General features: G+C 46.3%; 1 protein-coding gene across 1 annotated transcript; it reads left to right on the plus strand.

Annotated features, from left to right (window-relative positions):
- Positions 1–260: 260 nt before the first annotated feature.
- On the plus strand, positions 261–8536 carry LOC101778667 (DNA ligase 1). Its single transcript, XM_012848968.3, has 18 exons — positions 261–1186; positions 1277–1393; positions 1642–1743; positions 1818–1931; positions 2470–2700; positions 2786–2880; positions 3435–3522; positions 3741–3872; positions 5362–5474; positions 6477–6578; positions 6837–6898; positions 7069–7140; positions 7222–7295; positions 7403–7459; positions 7699–7776; positions 7864–7941; positions 8022–8130; positions 8229–8536. Exons 1-17 carry the CDS (start codon positions 890–892, stop codon positions 8088–8090), a joined length of 1881 nt encoding a protein of 626 aa, XP_012704422.2. The 5' UTR covers positions 261–889; the 3' UTR covers positions 8091–8130; positions 8229–8536.
- The last annotated feature ends 3081 nt before the right edge of the window (positions 8537–11617 follow it).

The raw sequence follows: 11617 nt of genomic DNA on the forward strand, positions 1-11617 counted from the left end.
CAAAACCACCCCGGCTGGCCTGGGCTAAAACCCTCCCCTGTTCTCATGTTCCTCCGAGCCACCTCCACCACCACCTCCACGCTCCTCCTCCGATGCCACCCGCTCCCCTCGCCTAAAACCCTAGCCCTCGCCCCGCCTCCCTCCCTCCTCTCCTTCTCCCTCCGCCCCCGCCTCTTCGCCGCCTCCTCCTCCTCGGCATCCGCCGCCGCTCCCCGCCGCCGGGCGGCCGCGGTCGCCGCCGAAGCCGAATCCGGGGAGAAGAAGCCGCCGGCGGCCAGGGCGAAGCGGGCCGGCGCGGTACCCGCACCAGCGGCGGCGGGAATGTCGGCCTCCGGTGGCGGCGCCGGGGGGAAGCGCACGGTGGCGGACGTGCTGATGGGGAACGCGCGGGCCGCAGCCAGCAAGGCGAAGAAGGCGGCGCCGTCACCGAAGAAGCCCCGGGCGCAGGCCGACGGCGCGGAGGCCGAGCCGGCGGAGGCCGCGGCGGTGGCGGGAGAAGCCGCCGTCGCCGGTGAGGTCCAAGCGGGCGTCGTCCCCTGCGAAGTCCCCCAAATCGCCGGCTGATGGGGCGGCTGGCGAGAAGAAGAGGTCCACGTCGCCGGCGAAGTCCAAGGGTCCAGCTGCGGCCGCGCAATTGGATGGAGCGAAGGAGAATTCCCCCTCTCCGAAGAGGTCCAAAACCCTAGCGGCCAAATCCGACACTGTCTTGCAGACGGATGGGAAGAAGAAGAGGTCACCCTCACCGACCAAGGCTAAAGGCCAAGCTTCTCAACCCGAGGAGAAGAAGCAGCCCGCTTCACTGAAGAATGCCAAACCCACAGATTCCCCAAAGTCTGAAGAGAAGAATACCACCCTAGAGCTCAAGAAGAAAGGCAGTGAGTTTGACCCGATGGCTGCTGCCTATTGGAAGCCTGGTGAGCCCGTGCCATTCCTGTTTCTGGCTCGGGCACTTGATCTCATCTCCAACGAGAGTGGCCGGATTGTCATTACTGAAATCCTATCAAATGTGTTCCGGACAGTGATGGTGACGACACCGGATGATCTCCTTGCAACGGTGTACCTCTCAGCCAATCGGATTGCGCCTCCTCATGAGGGGATTGAGCTCGGAATTGGGGATGCATCAGTCATCCGTGCACTTGCAGAAGCATACGGACGCAAAGAGGAGCATGTTAAGAAGGACCTTAAGGTAACGAAGTTGGGTGAATGTATGTCTATCGGTTCAGCTGCTAAGAATTGGAGGCATAAACTTATTTGCTGTTCCTCTTGGTGATTGTAGGAATTGGGTGATTTGGGGCTTGTGGCGAAAGCAAGCAGGTCATCGCAGAAGATGATGTTTAAGCCAAAACCACTGACAATATCTCGGGTGCTTAGCACTTTTCGGACAATTGCAAAGGTACTATATATTTCTCGCTTTTCTCATGCTGAATACTTTAACCAAACCTGCAAGACTTGATATTTTCAACATGAAATTGAACTCTTTATTGGGAAGATGGGTGATAATGAAATATACACTAGCTTAAGTAATTCATAATGTGTAGTTAGCCTGTGATTATAGATTGCCAGAGTTGATAATTTGGTGCAATAATGCATTAGCACGCAGTTTCAGTTAAGAAATCATTTAACAAGTATTCTGTTATCCAGGAGTCAGGCAAAGACAGCCAAGATAAAAAAAGAAACCATATCAAGGGACTTCTTGTTGCTGCGACTGACTGTGAACCTCAATACATTACACGTCTTCTTCAGGTAAATTGTGGAATACTCAGTGTACTTCACATGGTGTGTGTTCAATATCTTCCTGAAAATGTTACTTGTTGCAGTCAAAAATGAGGATCGGCCTGGCAGAGAAAACTGTCCAAATGGCTCTTGGGCAAGCTGCCGTATATTCTGACAAAAAATCTTCACCACCAGAAGTTCAATCACCTTTCGAAGAGGTGACCGCACTGTTTCAGGCTTTTATTTACATAAGCCCTATATTTGATTTGATAGGATTGGCGTTGCAATTCTTTCAATGCCTTCACATGAGCTCTTTGGTTTTTCTTAATCAGCCCTGCAGCAGTACTATACAATGTATGACTCACAAGGTTCTACATGTGCTTCTTCAATATCATTAATTCTAGTCCTGTTTGAAATCATTCATAGAAAATTTCAAGAATGCAAATGTTTGGGGGTGGCTATTTTGAATAACCATTGTAGTAATATATTATTGCCACCTTGTTATTGGAATTAACAAAGTTTTGTGACTTCCAGGGTTTTTTGATCCTCCTATAGGGGCATCAGATAGTTAATCTTGTGCAAAATACTAAACCTATATCAACATATCTAAGTTTTTGTTGCTTATATGTGGAGGATTGTTGATTTGATGTGCATGATCAACACCTTTTATTCCTAAAATTGTATCAAAGGATTTGCATGAGTGCCAACTGTGAATGGACAGTTACTGATTTTGTTGTATATTCTTTGTTCTTGAAGGCTGCAAAAATAATTAAACAAGTATATTCAGTTCTTCCAATCTACGATAAAATTGTCCCAGCGCTACTTGAAGCTGGAGTTTGGAAGCTTCCAGAGACATGCAAATTTTCCATAGGTGTACCTGTTGGTCCTATGTTAGCAAAAGCAACAAAATCTGTCTCGGAGATCATTGACAAGTTTCAGGGGCTTGAGTACACTTGTGAGTACAAGTATGATGGTGAAAGGGCTCAGGTACTATCAACTCTCATGGATGTTTAGCCTTTTTATAATTCGACCCATGTTCTTCTTAGTTAACACTTTATTATTTGGAATTTAGATACATTGCATGGAGGATGGTTCGGTAGAGATTTATAGTCGGAATGCTGAAAGAAACACCGGAAAGTATCCAGATGTTGTTGATGCAGTTTCTAGGTATACTTCATATTTTTCACTCACCATTGTACTTGAGCTGAAAAGGCACAAAAAATGGTGCAATTCTAGATATAGGCATATAGTACTTTCCTAGTGCTTGAAACACCATGCAGATCCAATGGTCATGGTATAACTTTTTCATCAGTTCATATATATCTGAGTGGTTTTCTAAGTTCCCACATGGTATAGTGATAACTTTTTGAGGTCTGATTGGGATTAATTTCATCGCCTTGTGAATGTAAGACACCTCAGATTTGCTTTGCCCACCTTTGTTCTTTTGAGCTTTTTAGGCAGACTTCTGTAGCCTATGGCAATTTTTTTACCTGGCATTGCCAATTATGGATTCCTATATATCTTGGTTATATTGAGTTAATTTTGGATGTTTCCTTAAAGCTGAAACCATTTTCTTCTGTTTCTGTCATTTATGCGCCCACTTATACCACCTTTTTTTAAGCAAATCTGGTTACTGGCTCAAGAATTATCTACCCAGATTTGTGTTTTTTCTTCTGCACTTTTAGTTGCCATCCATCTTATCATTTAGCATCTCAACGCAGATTCCGAAAGCCTACAGTTAAATCATTTGTCTTGGACTGTGAAATTGTTGCCTACGATCGTGAAAAAAAGAAAATTTTGCCTTTTCAGGTATGTATTTCATTATCTCTTAATTTCCAGTTAGATTACTTTCAAATTGACCATCACAGAAATATCTACGCATACAACACTATATGCTGTAAACTAAACCTGTTTTATGTTGTAAACTAATGCCTTTGCTTTTGCAACCTTGTTCTGTTTACATTTGTGTATTTGCTATTGCTAGTTGTGACTTGTAAGGGTCAGTGATTGTTTCTCCTTTGCTGCAGATACTTAGCACAAGGGCCCGCAAAGGTGTTACCGTAAATGACATCAAAGTTTCTGTCTGTACTTTTGGCTTTGATATTCTTTACATGAATGGGAAACCTCTCCTCCAGGAACAACTCAAAATTCGTCGAGAGGTACTGTACAAGTCATGTAGACTCTTAATGTGTAGTATCATTTTCACTCTGCTACCGAGTGCATTATTTGTGCTATCCCATGTTTGCAGTCAATTTCAACAATGATTCAATTGGAAATTTTGAGCCAGCCTAGCAGAGTCTCCATCCCAAATTATAGGTCGTTTTGGCTTTTCTAGACTAGATTCATAGATTTTGCGATGCACCTAGATATAGGGGTGGGCATTCGGTTAGACCGAACCGAACCGATCGGTTCTTCAGTCTTTCACAAAATTCGGTTATGTAAAAACGGCAACTGATCGGTTACTAAAATTTCTCAGAACTGAGCGCTTCGGTCTCGGTTAGTTCGGTTAGGTCTTCGGTTCTGACCGAACTAACTGAGCTAACAGAGTACTAGCGAACGAATTGAAGAAAAAAAATAGAGATGCAGCGTTGCCTTCTGCATTTTTTTTGTGGAGATAAAGGTCCAATCCAAATAAAATAGATGTAGCATTGCGGAGATGAAGGTCCAAACCAAATAAAATAGCATATACACATTGTTCTAGGAGCATCCAATATGCACAAAAACAATCCATCAATGCCTCACGGAGTACACCAGTTCATCCGACCAAGAAATTACATCCAATACGCACAAGACACATACGCAAGAAACTAGGTAGCAGGAGCAGAATAGCGGTCGCAGGAGCATATGCCGGAGGACGAGTCGTGCCGCAGGAGGCCGGATCTTCGAGGAAGGAGCGACGCGACCAGGCACCGACGCGGCCGGATCTTCGAGGAACGAGTGGAGGCACCGACACTGGATCTGCGTCGCCCCCGGGCTTCAAGGACGGGGGAGGGAGGGAGGAGGGTCAGGGAGAGGCTGTGCGTCGCTGGATTTGAGGGAGGGAGGGAGGGAGGAGGGGAGGGGGTCGTGCGCCGCCAAGATTGAGGGAGGGAGGAGGGAGGAGGGGAGATGAGGAGCTAGGGGTTAGGGTAGTGGGGAAGGGGTTTATATGTATGGGAGTTTCAGTATTGGGCCGGGCTGCATTCTATAATGGGCCTCATTCAAGTACTTCGGTTTGTTTGGTTTTTTCGGTTAACCGAGACCTAGAACCGAACTAACCGACTAAACTTCGGTTATCTCATACCTGGGACCGAACTAATGACCGAAATTCTTGGTTTCGGTTATTTTGGTTCAGTTTTCGGTCATTTCGGTTCGGTTTTTGGTCCTTTTGTAATTATGCCCAGTCCTACCTAGATATACATTATGTCTAGATGCATAGCAAAAGCTATGAACCTATAATAGCCAAAAAGACCCATAATTTGGGACGGAGGGAGTAACTTTTATTATTTTTTCCTGAATATGTCTGGCACACATGTATCTTCAGAAAACTGACAGAGTACTCTACTCCGAAGCTGTTAAATACAAAATTTGTGGTGTTGAATAATACAAAACACACCATTATTCTTTCTCTAGAGATCTAATTATTCCTTTCCATTGAATACATGTCAGCATCTTTACAACTCTTTCGAGGAAGTACCAGGTGTTTTTCAATTGGCAACTGCAATTACATCAAATGACCTGGAGGAGATACAGAAATTTCTTGACACAGCTGTCAACTCCAGGTAACTGAAATTTCTAAATCACATTGGCCAGTTTATTAATACATCTTCTACCAATTCAATGGGTTGGTTATAAGTTGTGTGCGCAATAGTACAATGGGGCAAGATAAACAAAACACTTGATTTGCAATCATATTGGCCAGTTTATTAATATATCTTCTACCAATTCAATGGGTTGGTTATAAGTTGTGTGTGCAATAGAACAATGGGGCAAGATAAACAAAACACTTGATTTGCAGTATTTTATTGAAGCATTGATTTATTTTTATTTTATTTATTTATTTATTTTGGGGGGGGGGTGTTCATATAGGAGCAATTTAAAGAATAATAGGTTAAAAAGGTTTTCCTTCATAGTCATTCCCTTGGTCTTGAAGTAAGTAATCATATAGTAATTCCTTTAGCCCTCAGACATTTTCTTTGGGATTGCTGAAACAGAAGATTGTGGGCGTTTGCGCGTTCGCTTCATGGGCTAATCATTTTCGTCCATTTTGCCCCCCAAACGATTCATTGGCAGCAATTTTTAAGTGTTCTCCAATTTCACTTTACTAGTTCAGTGTGCTCTGTGGCTAATTCTAGGCATATCCAACAACAATGTTTTTCTTCTCTTTAAATTTATTTATAGCATAACTTATGCTATACTGGCTGTTTGCTTTGCCTGGAAACTCTTGAGTATCACACATGGACCATTAATTCTATTGTTGTGAGAGGAAATAAAGACCTGTATCCACCTTGGGACTGTGAAAATAAGATGATGATGATTATACTATGTTAGCTGTAGCATGTATACATCACTCCATTGAAGCAACTTTTCTGTGCAGGGAAATTTTAACTGTTAATTCTAGTGATTTTAGGCAACATACATATTCTTTTAAACTACCATTCTGCTGTCCTTTTATCGTAATTTATTGATGTATAAATTCTGAAGTATTCTGTTGTAGAGATTTCTTTTTTCCTTTTGTTTTTGGCCAAGATCTTTACCTTCCACTAAGTTTTCAGTTTCTGAAGTTGTGAAGGGTTGATCATCAAGACATTGGATAAAGACGCTACATATGAGCCAGCGAAGCGATCAAACAATTGGTTGAAACTGAAGAAGGACTACATGGATAGGTTAGCGCATTGCGTGCGATACTGATTTACTCTCTGTTGCATAGCATGAAAATCAAGAAAATCGTAGTGGGCAGGATTTCTATATTTATTTATCTCTTATATGCTAGGGTCCAAAACAAGCTTTAAGCATCATTTATTTGATTTTATCTAGCATACTTTAATATCTGGGTCCATGTGAGCTGTATTTCAGTAGAGATTTATAAATAAACTATTGCTAATTATGTTTTAAGAGTGGCATCTTCCTTTTCTTTTGGGCAGTATTGGAGACTCTTTGGACTTGGTACCGATTGCTGCCTTTTATGGGAGAGGAAAACGGACAGGTAGATGGTTCATTCCATCTTGCATACTTACTGATAAAAACAAAGTAAATTTGAATGTTTCTATTTGCTTCCTACGCCTGTCTGTTCAATTAGCAATTTTACAAAGCTCAATTGCCTTAATTTTTCTCTGCTGCTAATGCATGTTTCTGCCCCTTTTGTGTTCTCATTAGGTGTCTTTGGATCATTCCTCCTGGCATGCTATGATGAGCAGAATGAAGAATATCAAACAATATGCAACATAGGTAGATTCTTTTTTGTTTTCATTAAAAAACCTAAGCTGCTACTTTGACATCTCTTCATGCTTTACATCCTGATGCATTTAGGTACTGGATTTTCTGAGCAACAGCTCGAAGAACGTTCTTCAAGCCTTCGAAGTAAAGTGATAGAAAAGCCTAAGGTGATGCATTCCTTCAGGCTTCAGCGTGCTGTTAAATGACAATTTCTTATTGATTGTTGTGTTATCGTGTTCTGTTGTCCTCCATAGTAATGCTTTCATTTGTACAGGCATACTACAGATTTGCTGACACAATGGACCCTGATGTATGGTTTGAGCCATCAGAGGTAATGTGAACATTAAACCTTGATAATTCATTTTCATTTCATTCACTTTATTCTTTGGTTTCTTTGGAGACTTTGTATATGCTTTCAAATCTGAACCCATCTGATTTCTGCTCATTTAAAAGTAGCCCTTGAATGGTTGCTGTTATATACGCCTTTCATGTGAGTCCTGAAGATTGGTTGGTTGCAATCACAATGGAAGGGGTCAAGCCGGTCGATTTAATTTTCTGGCTTTTTCTCAGGTGTGGGAGGTTAAAGCTGCAGATCTGAGCATAAGTCCTGTGCATCGTGCTGCTAACGGTATAGTTGATCCAAACAAGGTTGGTATTTTTCCTTTTGGCATTGTCATTCCTCCCTTTCTAGATCGTGATACATGGGAAGACTAAAAGTTAAATTGATTGAACTAGGGTATCTCCTTAAGATTTCCTCGTTTGTTGCGATTACGTGATGATAAAAGCCCAGAACAGGCGACCACATCTGAGCAAGTAAGTTTTCCGTTGCATGTTATTTTCAACGGTTCGATGTTTTATAGTGTCTCGATACTGACCGTATCCAAATTTTGCAGGTCGCGGACATGTACCGGGCTCAAAAGATCAACCACGGTTATAACCAGGAGGATGAGGATGATGACTGATGCTGACCCAATTCTTATGTTGGATGCACGACTCATTGAGGTAAACACTAGTCTTGTTACACGTTTCCAGAATTCCACATTAATCTCAGCCGAAATCTGTTCCATTTACGGGTTCCTATTCTTGTGATCACAAAACAGGTATTGACCAGAGAATGTGTTTCCAGTGGTTTGCTTCGTCCTGATTCGAACAGCTTAGGACATTTCAGATTTGTGCAATTCCTTGCGATGTTGTATCCTGCTTCATCCTGTTTCCTTTTTTTTATGTTCTCCACGTGTATTTTGTGAGTTGTGCATGCGCGCCGTAGGAAGTTTAGCTCTATCAAACTAACCTGTTAAGTATGTTAGTACATATAGGTAGCATTAATATGCATAGCAAATTTTGCCTTTCGAAGGGGAGCTTTATAACTTACCCATGCGCAATTGCAAATGAAGTGCCATCACGCCAATATGTTGATCTCGCCCCTTTGGCACGCCTCTGAATGGCGTTGAGGCGGAGGGGCTGGCAAGTCCTCCGCCCGTGAGGTGTGCGCCGTCGTAGGTTCCGTGCGGGTGCGGCGGCCTTGGAGGAAAGGGCGGTGCTGGTGTGGGATCTTTTCCTCCAGCTCCAGCCCTCCAGGGCAGTATGTACAAGCTACAGCAGCGGTGGGATAGATGGGGCTCAAGGTGCCTTTTGTGTGTGTTTTTCTTTTTTTGAAAGACTGCCTCATGTGTTAATGAAAAGGACCTATAAAACACCAATTGAAATCATATTCAGCAACCACAGCCCAATCACACATCCAATCGGTTGACAGGCCGACGGGCCCGATTGCTACGTCGAGGTTCGTTGTTATATGTCAAGAATGTCAAGAACAAGGATATCTGACAATTACAAAGAAATTCAGATAAACTAAAGAGCACGCAATAAGTTGCTACCTGCACCAATCTGGTGTTCGATACTTGGATTGAGAGAGAATTCTGAACCGATACCGGAGCAGATCCCATCGATAGCTTTTTATGCTTAATACAGAGCTTTAACTGCTGTTTACAATACGAAAACAGTCTTAAGCCACCAAAAGGACAGTATTAGGTGCTATTGGAAAGGAAATTAAATGGTAGCCGTCGGATGCATGATGGATGGTTATTGAAAAGGGGTTCCTGCGCACGACTGGAGTTGGCAACAAGAAGTTCACAGAAATGCGAATTCGTCTTGGCGCTTCTCTGAACTTGTTGTAACTTCAATTCTAAATGCACTTCTTCAGAAACCAGACTTGATGTTCCTGACAAAGAAGGATCATGGGCGCCATCTCCATTGGAATTGTTGGGCCACACACTACCAAAGTGCGTGTGCTAAACCACAGCTTGGAGAACGGAGGGCGTGGGCGGCGCTAGCTTGTCCTGCTGCGGCAAGAATAAAGGAGCACGACGTGCGCGGCGCCTTGCGCCCGACGCGCGCGCCAGTTCGGTGTACAGCAGCACAAAACAAGGCGCGACACAAGGCCGAGCCGACGTCCACGGGAACACAAACCGGCGGCGAGCGCATCCGAGATCCTGTGCAGCAGAACACCCAAAAAAAGTGTCGGGAAGCTATCGGCGAAGGCCACAAAGGCGTCTTCTGTCGCCGGTGGGATCGCCAGCGCAGCGAGGCGAGCGCGCCGGGGAGCCGAAGCCGAGACCCCAGGGTCCCACCCCTGGGCCCCTCCCCACCGTCGGATCGGACTCGAGCGTCGCGACACCTCGGCGGGATCCACCCGCGTCAAAGAAGTGGAGGAGGTCGAGGGAAAGCACCTCGGTGAGAGGCCCCCAGGGCCCAGGCTGGTGCATGACGTGTTCCGGATCTCCTGGGAGACACAGACAGCGCGGCCAATAGAGTTCGTCTGTGAGGTGGACGCCGTCGGGATGGCGCGGTTCGACGCCGATGGTGAGGTGCAGCGCGCTCTGATGATGATGGACCTTCTCGCCACGGACGCCTGGAGAAGCCGTCGGATCACTCCACCGTCCGGGCCGGAGAAGCCGTGCTAGGAGCACGAGGCCATGCCGGCGGAAGTAGATCGGCGGCATCGCGGGCCACATGCCTCTGCGCTTCATCACGTGGCGGAGCTCACGACGGCGGGGTTGCCGACTTGCCGTCGACGATGGCGGCGCCTGGTGGGCGGCGGAGCACCCAGGGGTGGACGGTAAATCAAATACCGTAACGTCCACCCCTAGGTTCTGTATTGACCATTGGATCGGACTTGACCGGCCGAGATCGATGAGCGCAATCGCAAAAGGGGCCCTTCCCTTCCCACCTTTCCTCGCTCGTCCAAGTCCGCGCGGGTCACCCACGCCGTCCGCGGTCGCCGCGCGCCGGCCGCCTCAGAGCACGCCGCGGCGTTCTCGACGGGCTCGTCCCGTGTCGCGCCGTGTCTCCACATGTCCTCCAGTTGATGTCGCAGCTAGCGCACGCCTCGAACGCGAGCTTCTGCCGTATCTCAGGCGAGCCGGCAACACGTGGCACGGCATCGTGAGCCCCTCGCCGAGCTACTGAGCTAGGCGCCGCAGAGGCGGGGGTGTGCGATCGCTTCTACTCGACGAGGCTTGTCAGTTGAATTTCGCTTATGAGGAGGGAAATTCTTCACGATTTCGAGATCAGAAGTTCTAAACATACATTTCCTCTGACACCTTCAGGTTCAGGCAACAAAACAAATATCAGTTACATACTTACATATCAGGCTATCAGCTGTGCAGTTCCACCGACAGCATGGCAAGCATCACAATTTGCTTCTCTTTTCAGCGGCAAGAAGTGAATTCAGCTATGCAATCAAAGGGAAATTAACCAATTCTGGAATCACAGTCAGACAGTAGACTCAGTAAGCGATACTTTTCAGACCAGCATTGGCCGGTGATGATCTTTGTGAAAACAGAGAATCCAAACGAGAAAATTACTGAATTACATGTACCGTAATCGCCTAACTGCTGCATTATCCAAAAAGCTACTACTACATCGCAGACTTACAAACTCTGACAGACGCCTTAAAAAACACCGATCAGACAGAGGCGATTACTGCACAAACGTAATGACTGCTTACTGTTCCAAAAAAAAGAGCAGAGGAACCCATCAGGGATGACGCAATCGTTCACACAGAATCGAAGGGGCCTTTGCGATGAGCCGGCCTAGAAGTTGGCGCACACCGGGCACACGACGGCGTCGACGTTGATGCAGGTATCGCACACGCAGACATGCGTCCGTGGCTGGAACACCGTCGGCGCCCGTGTGTAGAGGCAAGTCGGGCACCGGCCGTCCTCGTGCACGGGCTTGGCAATGGACTCCCGCGGGCTGGTCGGCGGGGAGCACTGGACGCGCCTGCTGTGGTGGCCGAAGGCCGTGATGCCCGCGTTGAGCGACGGCGGACCCTCCGGGCGCCCCACCGCGCTCTCCGACGGGCGGCTGGCGGCAGCTTGTTCTGCCATGTGCCAGAGCTGCTGCTGCTGCTACACGCCGGCACCGACGGGTGGAGGAGGTTGCGGGTGTTGTTGAGGCCGAGGGGGTGCTGGTGGTGAGGTTGAGGAGG

This window comes from Setaria italica, chromosome IX, assembly GCF_000263155.2.
Source record: "Setaria italica strain Yugu1 chromosome IX, Setaria_italica_v2.0, whole genome shotgun sequence".
In the NCBI taxonomy this organism is placed as follows: domain Eukaryota; kingdom Viridiplantae; phylum Streptophyta; class Magnoliopsida; order Poales; family Poaceae; genus Setaria; species Setaria italica.

Bases quoted from the DNA above. Each gene is read 5' to 3' on its own strand.
- LOC101778667 (XM_012848968.3), top strand. From the start codon at position 890: ATGGCTGCTGCCTATTGGAAGCCTGGTGAGCCCGTGCCATTCCTGTTT. The intron at 3,523-3,740 runs GTATGTATTTCA...CCTTTGCTGCAG, and splicing joins AGAAAATTTTGCCTTTTCAG to ATACTTAGCACAAGGGCCCG. The intron at 7,460-7,698 runs GTAATGTGAACA...GCTTTTTCTCAG, and splicing joins TATGGTTTGAGCCATCAGAG to GTGTGGGAGGTTAAAGCTGC.